The sequence below is a fragment of the Saccopteryx leptura genome, chromosome 2, assembly GCF_036850995.1.
Source record: "Saccopteryx leptura isolate mSacLep1 chromosome 2, mSacLep1_pri_phased_curated, whole genome shotgun sequence".
NCBI lineage: Eukaryota > Metazoa > Chordata > Mammalia > Chiroptera > Emballonuridae > Saccopteryx > Saccopteryx leptura.
Window position 1 is genome coordinate 40177369 of NC_089504.1, and position 22567 is coordinate 40199935.

General features: G+C 40.1%; 1 protein-coding gene, 1 non-coding gene and 1 pseudogene across 2 annotated transcripts in view; 1 reads left to right on the forward strand and 2 right to left on the reverse strand.

Annotated features, from left to right (window-relative positions):
- Window positions 1-19847, forward strand: part of SMU1 (SMU1 DNA replication regulator and spliceosomal factor) — a 33221-nt gene extending 13374 nt beyond the window's left edge. The window contains exons 5-13 of the mRNA XM_066367841.1: window positions 2857-2985; window positions 4671-4790; window positions 6451-6567; window positions 7200-7327; window positions 7827-7953; window positions 11941-12108; window positions 14145-14297; window positions 15904-16554; window positions 16971-19847. Coding sequence (XP_066223938.1) covers window positions 2857-2985; window positions 4671-4790; window positions 6451-6567; window positions 7200-7327; window positions 7827-7953; window positions 11941-12108; window positions 14145-14297; window positions 15904-16002 — 1041 coding nt within the window. The 3' untranslated portion in view covers window positions 16003-16554; window positions 16971-19847. The remainder of the gene's footprint in view (window positions 1-2856; window positions 2986-4670; window positions 4791-6450; window positions 6568-7199; window positions 7328-7826; window positions 7954-11940; window positions 12109-14144; window positions 14298-15903; window positions 16555-16970) is intronic.
- Window positions 9765-10508, reverse strand: LOC136392982 (small ribosomal subunit protein uS3-like; annotated as a pseudogene).
- TRNAA-UGC (transfer RNA alanine (anticodon UGC)) lies at window positions 11362-11437 on the reverse strand. The gene has a single exon. It is a non-coding gene; the product is annotated as a tRNA-Ala (tRNA).
- Window positions 19848-22567: the final 2720 nt, after the last annotated feature.

The window sequence follows — 22567 nt, forward strand, 5'->3', positions numbered from 1 at the left end:
GAGAGTCTGCCTCACTATCTCTCCTCTTCTTACCTCCAAAAATAAACAAAACAAACAAACAAAAACAAAGAAAGCTATATGGCTATAATAAAAAATAGGCAGAGTGGGGAAAAAAATTTTTTGGCAAACATAAATAACTGATCACATTAAAAGCTCACAAATTGGCCCTGGCTGAGTGTCAGCCAGCGTATAGATGCCCCAGGTTGATTCCTGGTCAGGGCATACAGGAGAAGCACCCATTTGCTTCTCTACCCCCCCCACTTCTCTCTCTCTTGCTTTCTCTTTCTCTCTCTCTCTCGCTTTCTTCTCCTGCAGCCATGGCTTGATTGGAGCAAATTGGCCCCAGGTGCTGAGGATGGCTCCATGGCCTCTGCCTTAGGCGCTAAGAAGAGCTCAGTTGCTGAGCAACAGAACAGCTCCCCAGATGGGCAGAGCTTCGCCCCCTAGTAAGCTTGCTGGATGGATCCCAGTCAGGGCACATGTGGGAGTCTGTCTCTGCCTCCCCTCTCCTCACTGAGTAAAATATAAAAATAAAAAGAGCTCTCAAATTGTTAGGAAAAACAGACAATAGATCAGTGAGCAAAGACCATGAGTGAATGAATGGCAAATAGAGGAAGTATATATCTAGTTAATAAACTTGGAGAGAAGTTCAAATTAATCAGAGAACTGACCAAAGTAGGTTATAACTTTTCTCTCGTTAAATTAGCAAAATTTTAAAATGATTTGCAAAACTATTGAGTTTTATTGATAAAGGGAAAAGGAATAAACATTGATCCATGTATCTGTTATATAGACTTAACATATATTGTTGTTTCCTTTCAGCAGCTCTAGGAATTAGGCTTTTACTTTTTTTTTTTAAAAGAGTATTTTTTTTTTTTTTTTTTTTTTTTTACAGGGACAGAGAGAGGGATAGACAGACAGGAACGGAGAGAGATGAGAAGCATCAATCATCAGTTTTTCATTGCGAGACCTTAGTTGTTCATTGATTGCTTTCTCATATGTGCCTTGACCAGGGGCCTTCAGTAGGCCGAGTAACTCCTTGCTGGAGCCAGCAACCTTGGATCCAAGCTGGTGAGCTTTTTGCTCAAGCCAGATGAGCCCGCGCTCAAGCTGGCGACCTCAGGGTCTCGAACCTGGGTCCTTCCGCATCCCAGTCCGACGCTCTACCCACTGCGCCACCGCCTGGTCAGGCTTTTAGTTCATGAGATTGGGAGTCAAAATAACATTCGGCAGATGATCTAGCCTAGGGCCATCTGTCCCCAAATCCATGATTTTTTCATTCATAATATAGTTGTGAGTGTTGTTGAAATTGAGACTTTTTGGGGAAACTTTGTTAGTGTATATCAAGAGCCTTAACCTCTCATGTTCTTTTTTTGGATTCAATAACTCCTATTCTGGGAATTTATTATTCTAAAGTGGGAATGTCCCCAAAAGAGAAAAAGTCTTATGTCCAAAGATGTTTATAGCAGCATTAATTAGGTGAGTGAAATGTTGGAAATGTGTAAGTGTCCATTAATATATTACCGTAATTAAATAAACTGTTAAACATCTACTAGATAGGCTATATAATATTTAACAGTCATTGGAAGGATAATTGTGGCATAGCATGATCTGATGTTAGGTGAAAACAGGAGAATATAAAACTTTGCATATATTAAAATTACAGCTACATTAATTAAACACATGTGTAAGGAGGGAAATATGAGAAGATAATATATAAAATGCTAACAGTGGCCGTGTTTTGGATTTGGAACTCTGAGAGATTTTTGTTTTCCATATTTTATTTATAATAAGAAAATGGGTGTGGAAAGATGGACCCATTGGCTTTCAGAATCCTCTTTTATGCTGTGCTCAGCCTGTGTTTCTAGGACGCACAGAGTAGCATAGATTATGTGGTGTTGGGATGGCCAAAGATGGATAGGTCTGTGGCTCCCAGTGGCCTGTGAACCTCACCCTTTTGGGCTTGATTTTGAGCAATCAGGATGAGATTTCTCTCCCTCTCTCCTTTTTTTTTTCTTTTTTTTTTTTTAAAGGTGAGAGGAGGGGAGATAGTGAGGCAGAGTCCTGCATGCGCCCCTACCAGGACCCACCTGGTTACCCTGTCTGGAGCTGGGGCCATGCTCGAACCAAGTGAGCTGGCTACAAGAAAGGAAGAGGGAAAGCAGGGAAGAGGGAGGGGGAGAGAAGCAGATAGTCGCTTCTCCTGTGTGCCTTGACTGGGAATCGAACCCAGGATGTCCATATGTCCAGGATGAGCTCTTAAAAGCACCCAGTGTAGCCTGACCTATGGTGATGCATTGACCTGGAATGCTGAGGTTACGCGTTCAAAACCCCGGGCTTGCCCAGTCAAGGCATATACAAAAAGCAATTACGAGTTGATGCTTCCCACTTCTACCCCCACCTTTCTCTCTCCTCTCTCTAAAAGTCAATACATAAAATCTTTAAAAAAAAAAAAAAAAAAAAAAAAGGCAGCCTGACCAGTCAGTGTTGTAGTGGATAGAGCGTCAGACTAGAGTGTGGAGGACTCAGGTTCGAAACCCTGAGGTCGCCAGCTTGAGCACAGCTTCGTCTGGTTTGAGCAAGGCTCACCAGCTTGAGCCCAAGGTCGCTGGCTTGAGCAAGGGGTCACTCAGTCTGCTGTAGTCGTCCCCCGCGCCCGCCGCCGGGTCAAGGCACATACGAGAAAGCAATCAATGGACAACTAAGGTGTCGCAACAAAAAAGTAATGATTGATGCTTCTCATCTCTCTCCGTTCCTGTCTGTCTGTCCCTATCTATCCTTCTCTCTGACTCTGTCTCTATCAAAAAAAAAAAAAAAAAGACTCAAGTGGATTACTTTACATTTCTTTTTTCATAGGCACTGAAGTGGCAGCAGCACCAGGGTTTGCTTCCTCCTGGCATGACCATAGATTTGTTCCGAGGAAAAGCAGCTGTCAAAGATGTGGAAGAAGAAAAGTTTCCTACTCAGCTGAGCAGGCATATTAAGGTAGGACCCTTAGGCATTGAACCAGTTAGTAATCATTTGTTGAGGTCTTCACATGTGCTTGCTCAGTCAGGCCCTCCCTATACTAGGAGTTTGGGTTAGAAAGCAAAACTTAGTCTCCAGCTCTGACAACATTCAGGGTTGCTGTTGGTGACCACTGGGTCCTGTGGCCTGGCAGTGGCACACCACAGTTGTATAACCAAGTGGACATACTGTATTTCCCCATGTGTTAGACACTCCCAGGTATAAGGGGCACCTTAATTTTGGGGCCTGAAATTTGGGGGGAAAAAAGCGTATTACATAAAGTCATTGAACTCAAGTTTTATGCATCATAAAATTCATACAACTCCTCATCTGCGTGAAAAAGCGGGAAATGCAGGTAAAAAATCTACAACCACTGCATAAGATGCACCCAGTTTTTAGACCCCAAGTTATTTGAAAAAAAGGTACATCTTACACATGGGGAAATACAGTACATTTGAGGTCTGGCCCATCTGACCTTGCACTTCCTCCCAGGAAGTCTGCATTTGGAAGTATGGTTAGCTGTTTGCTTAAGCCTGGAACTATGAACGTTTAAATATATTTGTCTTGTTCAACATTTGTGTTTTTGCCTGCTGCCTGTCAGGCAAAGTACCAGGTATGGATTGTAAAGTGGGCTTTTATGATGTTTGAAGATAATAATTTATCATCTTACAGCTGGTTCTTGTTCTTTATTTTAATCTTAGACTTTCCTAGGGAAAAGCACAATTAAGTTATTGCTTCAGTTTCCAGAATTATATTTGCTACTTCAGCATCTTTATATATATTACAGTTTTTCTGTAGGTTTGTGCTCTTATTGAATTTATGTACTTTAAAATCATGTTCTTCAAAGCTTTGACTTTGGCTTAGTGAATTGAATTTGTCTTTTCTGAGTTATATGTTCTGACTTGTATTCGAAGATACTTTTGAGCAGTCCTTTCAGCTTTGAGACAAAAATCCATTACAATTACGCTACTAGGCTAAGATTTTGTTACACTTTCTTTTTTTTTGGCATTTAAATTGAAATTCATAACAGCGTTTCTGTCTATTCTGTAGTTTTCATCAGTTGTTGGGAGCATGATTGCTGGTAAATGCTCAATACATTTCCTAGGTAAACAGTCTATATCAGCTTTAACTAGTTCTCCCAGAGTTAGTCACCTACACGTTATCACTTGATTAAGGGAAGGTCATGAAAAGAAACAGTGATAGAAAATTTGTTTACAAAATAGTGTGTGAAAGCAGAGAGTTATTTTGAAAAACTGACTTTTTCCCCCTAGATACACAACAGAAACATATTATGGTATATTAAGTTGAGTGTCATGCTAATAGTGGCTGATTCTGATAAAAGCTTATTGTTTGGGTTAACAGGACTGTTTGTTCTAAGTCCCATGTTAAAATAGTTTTTTTGGTTGTTGGTATTGTTTTTCCTTTATTTGGAAAAGTGAACTTCACATTAAAAATACCAGTGAGAGTCTAGACACAAAACTGGTCAGAGAAAATATATCCACAATATTCCTGTGTCTGGGTGCAGAAATGTCCCCTCTATATTTCATAATAATAAGCTAGCTATGACTTTATGCTAGGGCAGGGTTTCTCAAAAGGTTAAAGTGGGAACTGTTTTAAGTCCATTAGATAAAAGTGTATCTGTTTCATTGTTTCGTTTGAAACAGTTTGGTCAGAAATCACATGTGGAGTGTGCTCGATTTTCTCCAGATGGTCAGTATCTGGTCACTGGGTCTGTTGATGGATTCATTGAAGTATGGAACTTTACAACTGGAAAAATCAGGAAGGTAAAGTATTTAAAATACATTAACTTTTTAGTAAAAGAATGATCTGTTGATCTATTGTTTCTTAATTATCTGTTATTTTTACAATTTAAATGTATTTTTTGAGTGGGTTATATGTACATCTGATCGATGTTATATAAAATAGAAAAGTTGTTTTGTAAAGGGTCTTGTTCTCTAGTCTCTTGGCTAGTCAGTTCCCTTCCGTGGTCCAGACAGGGTTACCAGTTTCTTGTGGAACTGTCCTGGAATTTTCTAGGTATATTTAAGCAGTTATTTTTTATTCCTAATCTAACCTAATTGTACTACTAATTGCATTTCTCTTACTATGAATGAGAGAATATCTTTTTTTTTTTCTTTAGTGAGAGGAGGGGAGGCAGAAACAGACTCCCGCATGCACCCCGACTGGGATCGACCCAGCAAGCCCACTAGGGGGTGATGCTCTATCCATCTGGGGCCCTTGCTCTGTTGCAACTGGAGCCATTTTTTTAGTGCCTTAAGTGGAAGCCATGGAACCATCTTCAGCAATTGGGCCACCTTGCTCCAATTGAGCCATGACTGCAAGAGGGGACGAGAAGAGAAGAGGGGGAGAAGCAGATGAGTGCTTCACCTATGTGCCCTGACTGGGGATTGAACCTGGGACATCCACTTGCTGGGTTGATGCTCTACCACTGAGCAAACCAGCCAGGGCTGAGAGAATATCTTTTTATATGTGAAAAGCCACCAATATTTCCTATTCTGTGAAGTCTGTTTATATCCTTTGCCCGTTTTTCTTTTGGATTGTATCTTATTGATTTGTTGGAGCTCTTTACAGTTTGAAGAAATCAACTTTTATGATACATATCACAAATATTTTTTAATTTTAACTTTTGTCTTTTGATTTTGTTTATGGTTTTGCTTTATAAACCTATTTTTTATTTTATTATATATATCCATCTCTTCTACATTTTCTTCTAGTCTTTTTATGTCTCATTTTATGTTCAATTTTTGATCCATCTGTAATTTGTTTAGGGAGATAAAGTTGGTATAGATTGAACTTAATCTTTTTCCCAAATTTATTGGCTATCCACTGATTTAAATTGTAATTGCCATCATAGAGTACTAAATTCTACTTGGTAGTGAATTTATGAGTGATTTTCACTTTCTGCTTTGTATTTTTTTAGTTTGTCTCTTTTTTAAAACCATGAAGCAGTGTCAGTTTTAATTAGCAAAAAATAGACCTACTTCTTTTTGAACAATAATGTATGATAAAGTAAGCATCAAAAATAAATAGATTAGTCAGTACATGGGGTGAGGAAAAATAGCTGATGATTTGGAAAAAAACATTAGTTTCTACATCATACTCCTAAGATAAGTAAATTCAGATTTATTAGAGATACATAGTGTAAAACTGTAAGGAAATTTTGCTTAGAAAAGATTAGTAATCAAAAGATGTAGGCCATTATGTTGGCATTTTTTACAATATTAGTTCAAATTATGCAAAATTATTTATTCCCAACATTATCAGTTCTCAGTTGTTCATTAGGAACATGTGTGCATGCCACTACTATTTGCTTTGGAGATTTAGAGTAGGAACAAGCCATTATCCTGCTTTCGGTGAGTTTGTAGAGATCTGGGGTAACTGGGTTTTGTTATTTTGATAAGTGCTTATCATTGTTTCCTTTAGGATCTTAAGTACCAGGCCCAGGATAACTTTATGATGATGGATGATGCTGTCCTCTGCATGTGTTTCAGCAGAGACACAGAAATGTTAGCAACTGGGGCCCAAGATGGAAAAATCAAGGTATGAATTAGTGAGCGTCACAAACACTTGTATGTAGACATTTTGAAAGTTCTATAGTGAAGTAGTGTCCTACATATGATATGCAGCTTAATAACAGCTACTGTTTATTGAGCATCTACTTTGTGCTAGTCACTTTTCTTTTTTCTGTTTAATCTTATTACGTAACTGCTGAGAGAGGTCCAATAATATGTTTGAGGTCACACATTTAGTAATTGATAGACCTGGATTTTAGTGTAGATCTGCTCATGCCCTTAGTGCTGTACCACCTTGCTTACCTTGTATGTGTTGTACTTTTTTTTGTTTTTGTTTTTTAGGGAATGGGATGGTATATAGCTCATTAGCTGTGGCTTGTATTTAATTGCTTGTAAAATGCTCTGGGCTAGGTAAAAGACAGAAATGGTCTCTGCTAAGTGAACTTAGAGTCTAAATTTTTGTTTTAATAATTTACAAGGAAAGCTATTTAATTTTCAAAAGATTCAGTTATCATTATACTGTGTGAACCAGACATATCATATTCAGCTATAAGCATGCATTTTTAATGCTGTTTTGGTACATTAGTGAGCATTGCTACTTGCTTGATTCTGGGCTAGAGTGGGACACTCTATTTACAAGTTTTTACTATTTTTTTTAAGGTGTGGAAAATTCAGAGTGGACAGTGTTTAAGGAGATTTGAAAGGGCGCACAGTAAAGGTGTCACGTGTCTGAGCTTTTCTAAGGATAGCAGTCAGATCCTTAGTGCCTCTTTTGACCAGACAATTAGGTAAGTAAGAATCCCCAAGCTGCCCTCACTTGGGTTTGATATGACGAAGCTCTGAAGGGTGGTACTAGTGATTCCTTATGCTTTCACCAGGACAGTATTGGATGGAGAGTGAGCGGATGTGAGATCTCATGTCCCCAGAGTACAGCTGACACAGTGCTATTATTTTGTCCATTTGAGTTTTTGCCCACCTGCATCAGAATTAAGTTAGAGGGCATATTACAAATACATATTCCTGGGTCCCAGCCAAAGCCTAAAAGTCTGTCTCTGAACAGAAGCCTGTGGTATTATTGGCATATTTTCTTCCAGTCTGTGCCAACCTTTTGCTTTGGATTTTGACATAATGAAAATTATACTGCATACATAAATGCATGGCCCTGTTTCTTCACTTAATATTATAACAAGACTTTTTGTAATTCACCTAAAATGAATTAAAAACTTGTCCTCAAATGTAGTATATAGAACATTAATTGTTCTTTTCATTTCCTAATGTATGTGATAGAATTCATGGTTTAAAATCTGGGAAAACGCTGAAGGAATTTCGTGGCCATTCTTCCTTTGTCAACGAAGCGACATTTACACAGGACGGACATTATATTATCAGTGCCTCCTCTGATGGCACTGTGAAGGTGAAGTATTTGCTACTGGTTTACTCTGGGGTATCTGTTCCATTTTTGCCCTTTGAGGAATTTTCAGTGATGATAATGGTTATAATTGTGTTGGAGCAGACCTCTTTACTAATTATTTTAGCTATAATTGAGTTTAGTCTGAGACAACAGTAATATTTTGTGGGTAATTCCTGTTGGCCTAAACCTCAAATCTCAAACTTACAAAATAAAAAACAAACTTTAGCATGTGCAGGAAAAGAAGAAAGGTGTGGAGTCCTAAATTTAAGTCATACCCCATTTACATTGGTTAAATTTGATCTTGCCATATATGTATGGTCCACCTGCAACAAATTTACAAGGAGCTCAGTGGCTAAATAAATAGATTTTTTTGTTGTTGCACAGCCTTTCTAATTTAGGGCTTTCTTAATGGCATTTATAGAGGAACAGAGGAGGTGCAGGGTAGAACAAAGCCCTCTCTCAGCTGAAAGGAATGGATCTTCAGTGCCTAGAGAGATTTATTTTAAGAGAGGTCCTCATTTCCTAGAAAAGATGATAAATCCAAATAATAAGTTGCTGAAAATCTTTGAGACACTCCATTTACATTCTGGACCTGCTTTTTAATTGCCTTATGTGAGTGCTTTGTAGCAGAAGTCCTCAACATTTTAACACAAACACCTGAAAGTCAGACCATGTCCTGATGTTTGTTCTGGTTTGGGAATCGAACCAGAAATCTGAGAGTAGGAGATATACTCTTCCTCAGGAGGGATGGGGAAATACACAGAGCTCTCACTACTTTAGTCATGGGATTTATCCTCTTTGTGCTAGGTGCAAGGCCTCACAACATGTAAAATGCCATTGGGGGCTGGTTTATCTAGGTCTCTGTTTTGATGTCTTTTTTTTTTTTTAGTTCTGTAGTGTGTGGGATAAAGCATTGCACTGGCTTTTGGACAGAAACACTAAAAAAGCCTTAAAACTCTTGATGTCTAAAATGTTCATTTCTCTTCTAGGCAGTTGGGCTTTAGAGAATAGACTGGGACAGATGATTATAATATTTATTAGGGAAACAAACACTGGGACAACTATTTCCTCCTGTTTATTGGTATTCAGTATCTGTTGTGTGCTAAGCTTTGTTGAGAGCACAGAGAAAACACAGTCCACGCCTTTGAGGCTTTTATACCTCATTAAGTGAGTGGTGTCCAGATGAGGCCATACAATCAATATTTGTCTTTCTTTTTTATTTAAAAGATAAAACAATAGACAGTAGCAATATTCTTTACATCTGTGCTTCAGGCTCTTTATCCATTAGCACAAATTCCTTTTACATTTTAGAGATAGTGAGGATTAAATAAGAAAGTATGTGAAGCGCAGCAACCAGGGCATAGAACCATCCAAAATATAATAGCTGGTGTATTTATTTCTTTGTGCAATATAGATTTTCTTATGCACCAGGAAAATAAAATTGTTTTAATATATCCCTCTTCTAAACCTATAATCCTGACTGCAAATGAGTTACTAACTACAGGTGAGTTGATCAAGGTGCTTTCAGACCTTACCATCACCATTTACCCCCAACAGGTATCTCTCTGGTTAGCTCTTCTTGGGTCCTGCTGTTCTGGCCCTTTTCTCACAAGTACAGCTGAAACCAAGAGGATTTCAGGAAAGTAAAGAAACATTGTGACCAGGCAGCCCTAAAAATCAAGTAATGCCCTGATGGGGTTATGTGACCCTCAGTCTGAATACTGGATGTATAATCTAGTCACCCATTGCCATTCATCTTTTAAACAACTTTATTAAAGATATTTATAGAGCAACATCCAGACTTCAGATCCAGCTGCCAAGTACACCCTGTTATGTTGTGGTTACTGGCTGGGGCATGGCAGATGGCTCTGGCTTTCCATCCTTCTGTTTTGAGGTGGTGGGCAGCATCTCATCTTTGGGTTCCACAATGCTCATGTGGTCAGGCAAGGGCTTCTTAGGGCCTATCTTACCACTTGGGTCCCAAGGAAGCACGATCTTCACTTTGATGCCCAGCACACCCTGCTTGAGCAGCACATGGTGTACGGCAGTGTCAATGTAGTTGTTAACAGGGTCACCACTGTGGATCGTCAGCTCACTGACAAAAACTTCATTAATTTAGCCCTCTGTCCTTGGAGTTTCCCAGACACCACGACCTCGCAGACTTTGGCCCTGCTCATCTCCATGAAGAACCACAGCATGCCATAGCTGGCCCTCTGTACCAAGAGGCCTCCTAGGAGTTTGTAACGCACACTCTGTGTGGGCAATGGCACACAGAACTCTCTGGCTACCATTTCTGCATAAAGCCCTACACTGCCCTCAGGGAAGCCAGACTTTTTCTGAACCACAGTAGTCAATTCCCTTGTCCATCAGCTTTTCTCACCAAGAACATTCTCTGTCCTGGTGGCCAAGATAATGATTTCTGTCCTGATTGGTATAACTCTGACCTCAATTCTGGAGTAGCCATCTTCAGCCAGCTCCCAAATGAGAAACTTGTTCCGTTCAGCTTTGAAGATGCCATCAACAACAAACTTCCACTTCTTGGAAATTTGCACTGCCATCTTTCCCTGCAATCTATATTTGTTCCATCCCTTCTTTAAGCAAACCTCAGATGTCAGTAACTACTATGATGTCTTATTTAACCCTTCAGTTCATAATAGCCCAGAGGTTAGGTCAAAGCATTAGGTTAGAGAGCTAAGACCAGAAGAGATGTTGGATGGGGAGTAGTGGTACAGGTGGCCATGAGTGGCTTCCTCTTCATGGATCCTCATGTGTGTGTGTTAACATTGTGACTTGTTTAGTGCTTCAAAATGTACGTTAGAATTATTTTTGGAGCTTTATAAAAATGTACATGCCACCTGACCACTGGTGGCACAGTGGATAAAGCATTGACCTGGAGTGCTGAGGTCACTAGTTTGAAGTCCCAGACTTTGCCTGGTCATGGCACATACGAGAAGCAACTACTACAAATTGATGCTTTCTGCCCCCCCCCTTCTCTCCTCTCTCTAAAATATAATAAATATAAAAAAATGCACATGCCTGTGCCCCATCTAAGACCCACCAAGCTAGAATCTCCAGATAAGGGCCTGAGCATGTAACTAAACAGCCTCCATTTGATTTTTTTTTGTCCTGTAGTTTTCTGAAGCCGGAAATGGGGAGAGACAGTCAGACAGACTCCCGCATGTGCCCGACCGGGATCCACCCGGCACGCCCACCAGGGGGCGATGCTTTGCCCATCCGGGGCGTCGCTCTGTTGCGACCAGAGCCACTCTAGCACCTGGGGCAGAGGCCGAGGAGCCATCCCCAGCGCCTGGGCCATCTTTGCTCCAGTGGAGCCTCGGCTGCGGGAGGGGAAGAGAGAGACAGAGAGGAAAGAGAGGGGGAGGGGTGGAGAAGCAGATGGGCGCTTCTGTGTGCCCTGACCGGGAATCGAACCCGGGACTTCTGCACGCAAGGCCGATGCTCTACCACTGAGCCAACCGGCCAGGGCCCTCCATTTGAATTTGATGTCCAGATAAGGGCAGCTTTGTGGTTGTTTATGACAGTAGCAGTATTGACACATAGCTAATTTTATTGTATTTTATTTTTACTTTTATTTTTTAAGTGAGAGAGAGAGAAAGAGACAGGAACATCCAGCTGTTCACATATGTGCCCTGACCGGGGATCGAACTAACAAGCTCTGAGCTTTGGGACTATGCTGTCGGCCAGGGTGACACATAGCTAATTTTAAAGATGGGTAGCTCATTAGGAAAATTTTGTAAGAAAAGACCATAATTTGTAAAGATTTTTATTATTTAGCTTTGTGATTGTTTATACTAATTAGCAAATAGATGGCAAGTGCTTACTATGCATATGGCAATGCTAATTATTTGATTAGACTAAAAATCAAGTAAGTAGCTTTTTTCCTGAGTCAGTTTTATTTTTTTGTAATCTAATTTTGTTTTAAGCCACACAAATTGTATAAATTCTTATGCTTTAAATTTTTTGTCATAGATCTGGAATATGAAGACTACAGAATGTTCAAATACCTTTAAATCCCTGGGCAGCACTGCAGGGACAGACATCACTGTCAACAGTGTGATTCTGCTTCCTAAAAACCCAGAGCACTTTGTAGTATGCAACAGATCAAACACAGTGGTCATCATGAACATGCAGGGGCAGGTGAGTGCTCAGAAAGTGCCTTTACACAGATCCTGTGGACCATTCCCAAATCAGCATGTCTTGGTCCTGGCCCTTCCAGTAACTAAATATGGATTCACCATTCCAAAAACCATATGCAGGCAGACTCCAGATTATGAATGAGATAAGTTCTGTAGGCTTGTTCTTAAGTTGAATTTGTATGTAAGTTGGAACTGGTCCATTTATCTATGAAATGCAACTTAGATGTTTTAACATCGTATTTATTTTGACTTTTCTGTGCTTATAAGTGCTTAAACATTTTCAAACCTACAGAACAGTCTTGTTTGTAACCCGGGACTGCCTGTACACTGTATTTGTTATTCAAATGCTTAAACTACACTCTTTGGCTTTTTAAAAGTTATCTTTTTCTCAGAGTTTTGTATGGTATGCTCTTTCCTTTGCGTCCTTTGGATAAATGAGGCTCTCTCTTTAAGCCTCTGCAGAATCTCATTGAAGATTTTAAGATAACATTTCCTAAATATGGGAGGTAGTGTGTGTCAGTTACCAGTCTGGGATATCTAGTTACCACATGATCTAAGGCAGAACTCTTAATAGGAGAAGAGCAACAGTGTCTTCATGATGTATATTTGTAATCAGCACATTTGCATGGTCCGCAGGGAACCTTGCTTTTGTAGCACCAGGGACATTAGAAGCTTTAAGGTTGAGGTCTGGAGCCCTGGGAATGTGTTCTGGTGCTGTTGAAATGTTGGCCTGGGCATCTGGGGCTGGTGTATGGTACTATCTCTATTCCTTTAGTCCCTATAACTGATACAGATTAGTAGTGGTTGAGATGGCTGGTCTGTAGTACCTTCTGGGCCCCTGCATAGTAGCCAGAGCTGCTATGGCACTTCCTAGTTTTTTTTACTTTTAAAAGAGTTATTAAAAAGAGATTTTTTTTTAAGATTTAGAAAGAAGTTGCAAAAACAGTATTCTTGTATACCTTTTCCCCAAAGATAACATTACATAACCATGGCACAATTATCAAAATCTGGAAATTAACATTACTACAATTCTGTTAACTCAAATACAGCCTTATTTGGATTTCATCAGTTTTTACATTCATTTTGAGACAGGAAGTTAACAGTTCTATAAAATTTCACCACATATGTAGATTCATGTAACCACCATCACAATTAGGATACAGGGATGTTTCATCACCCCCAAAGAAAATCCTTCGTACTACACATTTATAATCAAACCCTTCCCATCAACCACTGGTCTATTTTCCATTATTATAATTTTGTCATTTTGAGAATGGTAGATAAATGGAATTGTATTGTGCCCTGGTTGGCAAACTGCGGCTCGCGGGCCACATGTGGTTCTTTGGCCCCTAGAGTGTGGCTCTCCCCCAAAATACCATGTGCGGGCACTACCTCGATAAGGAATGTACCTACCTGTCTACTCGATAAGGAATGTACCTACCTGTCTAGTTTAGGTTTAAAAATTTGGCTCTCAAGAGAAATTTCAACTGTTGTACTATTGATGTTTGGCTGTTAACTAATGAATTTGCTGACCACTGGTATAGTGTGCAATTTTTTATAACCTTTGCCATTTGTTTCTCAACTTGATTTGTGATGATTTTAAATGGTATATAAAATAGAGCAAGCAAAATCTTGGAGACAGAGTTCCAGCCTGCATGGGTACAACACCTTTTTTTAGAAAGTGGAAACTGGGGAGCATGAGTCCACAGAGTATTGAGAACCAGTAGTGTATTGACTTAGTAATTATGTGTGTGGTAATGAATTTGCTTCAGGGTAAAATGACTCAGTAGACTAAAGAGCAGGATTGGTGACTGGGGACATAGGGAGTTTAAATTTCTGACTGCCACTGACTTTAGGTAGCCTATCTGTTGACTATTTCTCAGGCAAGGGGATTTAGCATATGATGAAGGGAATTGGTGATCTATAATAATTATAAATGTCAGCAAACCAAAGTGCAAAATAAGAATGTAAAGATGTCCATTTTAAATGCTGCTAATCCACGTTTTGTGTTTTGCTTTGGGCTGTGATATGATGTAGATTGTCAGAAGCTTCAGCTCTGGTAAGAGAGAAGGTGGTGACTTTGTTTGCTGTGCCCTCTCTCCCCGTGGTGAATGGATCTACTGTGTGGGGGAGGATTTTGTGCTCTACTGCTTTAGCACAGTCACCGGCAAACTGGAGAGAACTTTGACAGTGAGTATTACTGACTTGAGGCCATCTAAAGAAATTACATTAATGCTTGTGTCTTTCTGAAGTCTGAGTGAATCTTTTCCAGACTGCTATCAGTATGAACCTTGGTATAAAAAATATGAAAATTTTATCACTAAATAAAACAAAGAGCCCATAAGTAACTGTATAGAATTACTTTCTCTCTCAAGAATAGTCATCCTTGCCTGACCTGCGGTGGTGCAGTGGGTAAAGCGTCGACCTGGAACACTGAGGTCGTCGGTTCGGAGCCCCGGGCTTCCCTGGTCAAGGCACATATGGGAGTTGATGCTTTCTGTCTCTTGCTGTCTCTTTCTCTCTCTCTCTGTCCCCTCTCTCTAAAATGAATAAATAAAATCTAAAATAAATTAATTAAAAAAAAAGTTATCCTTCATTGAGCCCTCGGCTTCAATTGGATAGGGTGGGTTGTATGTAAAGCAGAGAAGAAAGGGAATATGCCTGTCTAGCCAGCTAGATGATCCATATCTTCCTCAGGGTATTGGAGAGTGACAGATATAGCTAGTTCTGTCCATGTCCTTTTTTTTTTTTTAAGATTTTATTTATTCATTTTTATAGAGAGATCAGAGAGAGAGAGAGAGAAGGGAGAGGAGGAGCAGGAAGTATCAACTCACATATGTGCCTTGACCAGGCAAGCCCGGGGTTTTGAACCAGCGACTTCAGCCTTCCTGGTTGACACTTTATCCACTGCACCACCACAGGTCAAGCTGTTCATGTCCTTTCCTAGGCAAATTACTTTTACATTATCCTATCGAATTGATTTGATTATGTTTTTAAGCAGTTCTATGTTGTAAAATTTGGTATAAAAATTACTGCCAACTATTGTAATAACTCCCCATATTTCAGTGGCTTAACATAAAGTTTATTTCTTATCGTGTGGTATGAGTTGGATAGCCATCTTCCATCTTTTAGCTGTGTCATTTAGAATATATAGTCTCCAGCGTCTCAGGAGAAAAAAGATAGCTAGAGGGCTATGTTGGATGATTTTAAGACTCACATCTGGAAGTGGCTTATATTACTTTGTTCTGTATTCGTTTTTTGTTATACCCAAATGCCATTGGAACATGAAGATGTAATCTCTTCGGTTCAGGAAGAAATGGTATGGTAAACATAAAGTAATTATATGGATACCTGTGTTAGAGAATAATCTTTTCTCGTGATTCACGAGTGAACTTTTGGTGCATCTGCCCTGGGAAGCCTCCAGTACTGATCTAAGATGTGAGAAAAAAACAAGCAAAAGAAACAAGTTGGGAGGTGTCCTCTAGCTGAGGTGCCTTGGACAGTCCCATTTCACTGAGTTGAAGGAATCATTTGGTCTCAGCCACTGTCTTGGGACAAAGTATTATTCACACATTATGAAAAACAGTACAAAAAATACGAACAGCAATGTAATCACCTCGTCTGAGTGTTTGCAGTTTGTATTTGTTTAGCTCTCTTTGAGGCTGCCTTAGGCTTGATTCCTGTGGTAGAAAGTGGAAGCTTCACTCTTATTCTTACCTACTCAATTCTGGAAGCCGCTTCAGAGTGACTTTTTAGTGGACCTATATGCCCTAACCCTGTGTTTTCCTTTTTCCAGGTTCATGAGAAGGATGTGATTGGTATTGCACATCACCCTCATCAGAACCTGATTGCTACCTACAGTGAGGATGGACTCCTAAAACTCTGGAAACCCTAATTTGACATTTTTCTTTAAACTAGCTTGAGAACATGTACTTAAATGATGACATGTTCATGTGTTTTTTTTTAACCAGCTTTTAAGTGAGTTGTCTGAATTTGGCACAAGAATAATTTTGTGAAAATTCATGTTTAAGTAGCAGTTACCCTTTTTTATATATATATATATTTTAAGGTATTCATTTGTTTCTAATTGGGGCAGTCACTTTAAGTTTTCAGTAATATTTTACCTGGAGAGTGAATAACTGATATTTCTAGAAAAAATTGTAATCCTTTGATTATTGAGATGCTGATTAAATGTGCCTCCTTGCAGTAAATTTGTAAATAAGGAAATATCCATATTCAGTAGCTGTTTCATCTTTTTTTTTTTTAGATGGTAATAAACTTTACACCTTTTTGGAGGCTTTGTTTTTAAATGTAAATAAGTGCTCATCTAGTTAACATACTTAACTTAGAATTTAGTGAATTGGGTAGGATATGGACATTAATTATGCCTGAATCTTAAATATAGTAGGAAGTCAATTCTTGGGTAGAAGAGACTGAATGTGAAAAGGTTGGATGTTGGCCCTGGCCAGTTGGCTCAGCGGTAGAGCGTCGGCCTGGCGTGCGGGGGACCCGGGTTCGATTCCCGACCAGGGCACATAGGAGAAGCGCCCATTTGCTTCTCCACCCCCCCCCCTTCCTCTCTGTCTCTCTCCCCCTCCCGCAGCCAAGGCTCCATTGGAGCAAAAGATGGCCCGGGCGCTGGGGATGGCTCCTTGGCCTCTGCCGCAGGCGCTAGAGTGGCTCTGGTCAGGCAGAGCGACACCCCAGAGGGGCAGAGCATCGCCCCTGGTGGGCAGAGCTTCGCCCCAGGTGGGCGTGCCGGGTGTATCCCAGTCAGGCGCATGCGGGAGTCTGACTGTCTCTCCCTGTTTCCAGCTTCAGAAAAATACCAAAAAAAAAAAAAAAAAAAAAAAAAAAAAAAAGGTTGGATGTTGCAAAAGATCTCATTTCACTGTACTGACCCTTCCACTCATTCATAAAGGTGTGCCTTCTCACATGTTCTGGGCAACTCCAAGGAAAATCGTCTTGAGCTCCTCCTGTATAGAACTAGTTGCAGGATACATTGAAGAATTCAGTTTTGGCACCTCCCCTTTGTTGAAGGAGGATTTGGCACTGCAAATGTACTATTCTGAAGAAAAATTAGAAAAGGATTGAGATTTAGAAGTCTTTTTTGCCATGTGCATCATTACCACCAGTTAGCTAAAAAAAAAATGTTAAAAGCCAACAATACCCTTGGAATATTTTGCATGTAGGTGTTTTATGTTTCAGCCAAAGATGTTAGAAGAGGGAGCATCATCTGTGTTGGTGTATTAAGATAATGTGCTAGGTACCATTTCAAGAAAGTAAGACCATATTAGTTTGTGTAGTTGTTTTATGCCCCTGTGTAATTTTAGCATTTATTAGATATAAACTAGTGGGGATAATTTTTTCAAAGTTTTGGAGTCTTATAATTTATCTTTGATTGTAATTTGAAATACAGCCTGATCCTGTGCCTAATAGTAAAGCTCCATATTTGCTGAATTAATTCTTAACAGCACTAAGAAATCCTTCTTTTCCAGTCATATTCCCCAAACTAAAATTTTTTCCTGTAACCACAAAACCTATAGCTTTTTGACAGAATGTCTGTTGTATTGCTGACATTTTGATCTTTGAACACAGCCATAAGCCCATGAATTCATGTGAATGTAGCCTGCCATCCCAGTGAAAAGAAGCCTTTGCTTAAGTAAAAGAAGTTCAGGTGGAAAAGGGACAGCTTATGCTCAAATTCCTTAGAACTTTCAAGAAATTGGATTTTTTGTTTAGCCCATGACTTCATGAACTGGCAGTTATGAGATGTATGTTTTGTGCTGGACTCATGAAAGGCAAGAATCCAGTTAGTACAGGTTGCTTTTTTCCTTCTAGGATTTTTTTTATTATCAGACACCTCCTTCTGTTCTTGCATCTAGTGCCGAGGATGGTTAAAAAAAGACTAGTTTTTATCATAGGCTAGGAAAGAAAAGCAAGTTAAAAGGAGTAATTAAAATAGTGAAATAGAGAAAATCTTTTTGTTTTTCAATAAAGGGAGAAAGAGCACCTAATCCAGTCCTACTGAGTTGGGAAAGGCTTCCTGGTGTCCAGCATAAAAGCACCATCAGGAGCTGGAGGTAAAGGGGTTTGGCAATCTAAGCGCAAGGAGTCTTTCTAGGCACTGCAGTGTGGCACAGGCCTAGTGCAAGGCATGTGCTGGACAAATGGTAGTGTCTGGGGAGACCATGCAGAGAGGCCTGGATTGGGAGCCATTGAGTATGTATTTTTTCTTAAAAAAAAAAAAAATGCTTTTCCTAGGTAACCCTTAGGCATCTGCCTACAACTTCATTTCATCCAAACCGAAAAACATGGTGTTTTATTTATAAGTGGAAACGCCTTTCCTCTGTGCTTAGCTTTTTGTCTTAAGGCCCATGTGACTCTCTCCAGAAGGCAGGGGGAGCCCTGGGGCCAGAGGCTGAGGTGGTAGAAGAGTAGTTGTGTGGACCTAGCTCGCTGAGGGGGCAGAGGCGGCGAGATGGCTACGGAGGGCAGGTTGCACATGCGCAATTAGCCTCAGTGTGCCCCTGCAGTGGTCCTTTGTCTAGGCCAGGCTGAGTAGCTCCAATGGAGGCCCTTACCAGATTTCAGTGGCTGGAGGTCTGACTGCGCTAATGGGCTACTTTCATATTACATATGGTTGGGCCTCTGCTAGTTGCAGAGGTGAAACGAATGGAAGCTGGATGCCCATGCCTGTCATGTCAGGTTCCTAGGGAGGCTCTAGGCTGCAGCCAATTTAGATGATATTCCTCTAGATTTAATTCCATGAGAGAAAGAACATTTGTCCTATCAGTTGTTGAATTAATGACTCTGGAAAAGTTTTTTCCCAATATAGTCTCAGGTACAATTCTGTATCTTCAGCCAGCCAGTTTTTTTTCCCCAACTTGTATTACCACCACTAATAAACTATTTATTGAGCCCTTCCTATGTAAGCAGCCTTATTTCTCAGAACCATTTATGAAGTACAGCCTATTCCCATAATGCACATGAAGAAACAAGTTCCACACCTTACTCATGGAGCCCACAATAAAAAACAGGTGTGATTCCAAAGCTCAATTTCTTTACTCTCTTTGAATCAAGCTGTTGTTTCTTCTCTACCTTTTTAAGTTTGGGCAGAGATGAAGACTCCATGGATTGTTTCTCCACCTTCTGTTAAAACCTACCTAAATTGGCCCCAGGCAGTGAGATGAGTAGAAAGAACTAAATTACAAGAATCTGGATTTCAGTCTTTGCTGTCATTTGATTTTTTACTGGGGCCAGAACAATAGCTATTACCTGTTAACTTGTTGAAAAAGCAAAATCTCAGGCCATACAGTAGACCTGCACTATCAGAAACTGGCAGTGGCACTCAGCAGACACAAATTTGAGACCACTGGACTAGAGGGCCGTTTCCTCACCTATACTGTACATCTGTCTCTCAGTATCTGCAGGGGATTGGTTCCCAGACCCATGGCAAGATACCAAAATCCAGAAGATGCTCAACACCATTATGTAAAATGACATTTGTGTATAGACCACAATAGGGTCTCTACCTACACATCACTTCACTTACTCTTGTGGCAAATTCAAGTTTTGCTTTTTGGAACTTTTTCCCCTGAATATTTTCAGTTCAGTTTGTTGAATCCTTGGATGCAGAACCTGAGAACAGAGGGCTGACTATGTGTTTGATTTTTGGTCTGTCAGTTTCACAGGGTTGCTGAGATAACCAAATTAATAAAAGGTATAAGATTTCAGAGACCCTTTGGTGTATTTGTATTGCTGTAGTTTACTAGCATTTTAATCCCTGTGCTATTTAGAGCCTATAATTCATTTCCTAGATCAGTGGTTCTCAACCTTTCTAATGCCGTGACCCCGCAATACAGTTCCTCATGTTGCGGTGACCCCAAACCAAAAAATAATTTTGGTGGCTACTTCATAACTAATTTTGCTGCAGTTATGATTTGGAATGTAAATACCTGATATGCATTATGTATTTCCTGATGGCTTTAGGCGACCCCGCTGGGGTTGCGACCCACCGGTTGAGAACTCCTGTCCTAGATTCTTTCTTTTTTTTTTTTTTTTTTCATTTTTCTGAAGCTGGAAACAGGGAGAGACAGTCAGTCAGACTCCCGCATGCGCCCGACCGGGAGGCACACCCACCAGGGGCGGTGCTCTGCCCCCCAGGGGGCGATGCTCTGCCCCCCAGGGGGCGATGCTCTGCCCATCCTGGGCGTCGCCATATTGCGACCAGAGCCACTCTAGCCCCTGAGGCAGAGGCCACAGAGCCATGCCCAGCGCCCGGGCCATCTTTGCTCCAATGGAGCCTTGGCTGCGGGAGGGGAAGAGAGAGACAGAGAGGAAAGTGCGGCGGAGGGGTGGAGAAGCAAATGGGCACTTCTCCTATGTGCCCTGGCCAGGAATCGAACCCGGGTCCTCCGCACGCTAGGCCGACACTCTACCGCTTAGCCAACCGGCCAGGGCCTGTCCTAGATTATTTCAAAAGAAAAATTGTGACGTGTATGTCTTAAGCTGGGATGCTCCTTTGGTGTGACCCCATACACTTGCAAGGGCTACCATTACTTGAACTTCCACATTAATTCTAAGTGGCATTTCTGTCCTAGGTAGTCAATACCCCATGTTGGTAGTGTTGAAGCTTGGCTGTATCTGACCATTGAGATGCTTAGGCTACACTCAGCTCAATTACACCAAAATCCCTGAAGGGTGGGACTCAAAATCAGTTTTAAAGTTTCCCAGGTAATTCTACTCATAGCCATGGTTGAAAACCAGTATGTATGCAGAAGAGATCTGATACTATGACTGCTCACAAAAATTAGGAGTACTTCAAAATAAATATGAAGTGATGAAATACCCCAATTTTTTCAGCATATTAATTTCACCTACAGGAACTTTGGCCACCATGTTACACAGCACCCCCCTGGAACATAACTAGTCTATTCTTACTCCATAAAAGTGTAGAATGGGTGAAGGTAAGCACCAGAGAGAAAGCAATAGTGCACTTGTATTTCTGTAACCACCTTGGTCAGCGTTGACATTTTTTTTTAAAAGTTACAAACATGTCAGTTTCTGCCTCTCCAGGCTGTGTTCTGTTTTAGTGATTTCTCTTTTCTTTTAAAGGGTTTTGTTTTATTCTGTTAAGATGTAAAGTTTACTTTTAACCATTTTTAAGTGTATAATTCAGTAGGCTTTATACAGCCATCACTATTTCCAAAACTTTCATCACCCCAGATAGAAACAGTTAAGTACTAACTCTCTCCTTTGCCCCCTTTCCCCCCAGCCCTTGGTAACCTCTGAATTTGCCTAGATATATTTCATGTTGCTGGAAGCATACAGTATATTATCTGTCCTTGTGTCTCATAGGGTGGGCCAAGGTAGATTACAAGAGTAAACTTCAGTATACTCAACTATAAATCTACTTTTGCCCACCCCTCTATAGGTATCACATTTTGTTTACCATCTGTGGGACTGGTGGTTGTTTTCCCCTTGGCTATTGTGAATACAGTAAACACTGGCATTCCCAAGTATCTGAAAGCATGTAATTACTGAGTCACATGACAATTCCATGTTAGGCTTTTTGAAGAGCTGTCCAACTTTATCCTAGCAAATATGCATCATTTTACAAACCCACCAGCAATGTACAAGGTTCCAACTTTTCTGCTATTCTCATTCTGAATTAGATTTTGGATTACTTGGTATGAAGTACCTAGCTGCTACAGTGCTTTTGATTTGCATTCTCAAGACATACCTTTTACTCTCAAACCATTTAAGAGAAAACATTAAGTTTTAGTTATTAGTACTTTTAACTAGTTAAGTGAAAAGTTACCTATCTTAATTAGTGAAAAGCTAATGCTTTTTTTCTGGGGGGAAAAAAAAGCCTGTAGTGACACACTGGAAATGCTTTGTAATCAGTATATTAAGGAGACATCCATACATTTCAATAATTGCTTAAATTCTGATATCCAGATTTAAGCTTGTGAACATGACTTTTAAACATACAATTAAAACTATTCATAATTTTCTATACTACCAACATTAAATTACAGTTACTTTGGAGCATAACTTAAACGGTTTAAAGTAAGCCTGTAACATACCTAAAAAATACCTTCCTATCTCACACATGCAAATTACTTCTCCATGTAAAGGTTTCATCACTCAACTTCTAAATTAGCCTGCTCCCCAAGTCACTACTCTAAGGCTTATGGTCCAAAAAGAAAGAAAAAAAACATAACTGAGGACTGATAATGTATTTTAAAGAAAGATGGCACCGCAGAAGTGGATGCAGTTCTACAAGTGCAAGCACTTAAGAAGCAGCTATGATAAACACCTTCCTTTGAAAGGTATCATTTCTATCACTGATACAAGTTAAATTATATGGCATGCCATCTTCAAGTAACAGTTGAGTCAACAGAATAAATGCAGAGCCATCACAATGAATCCCACTTAATACAACTATAAAAACA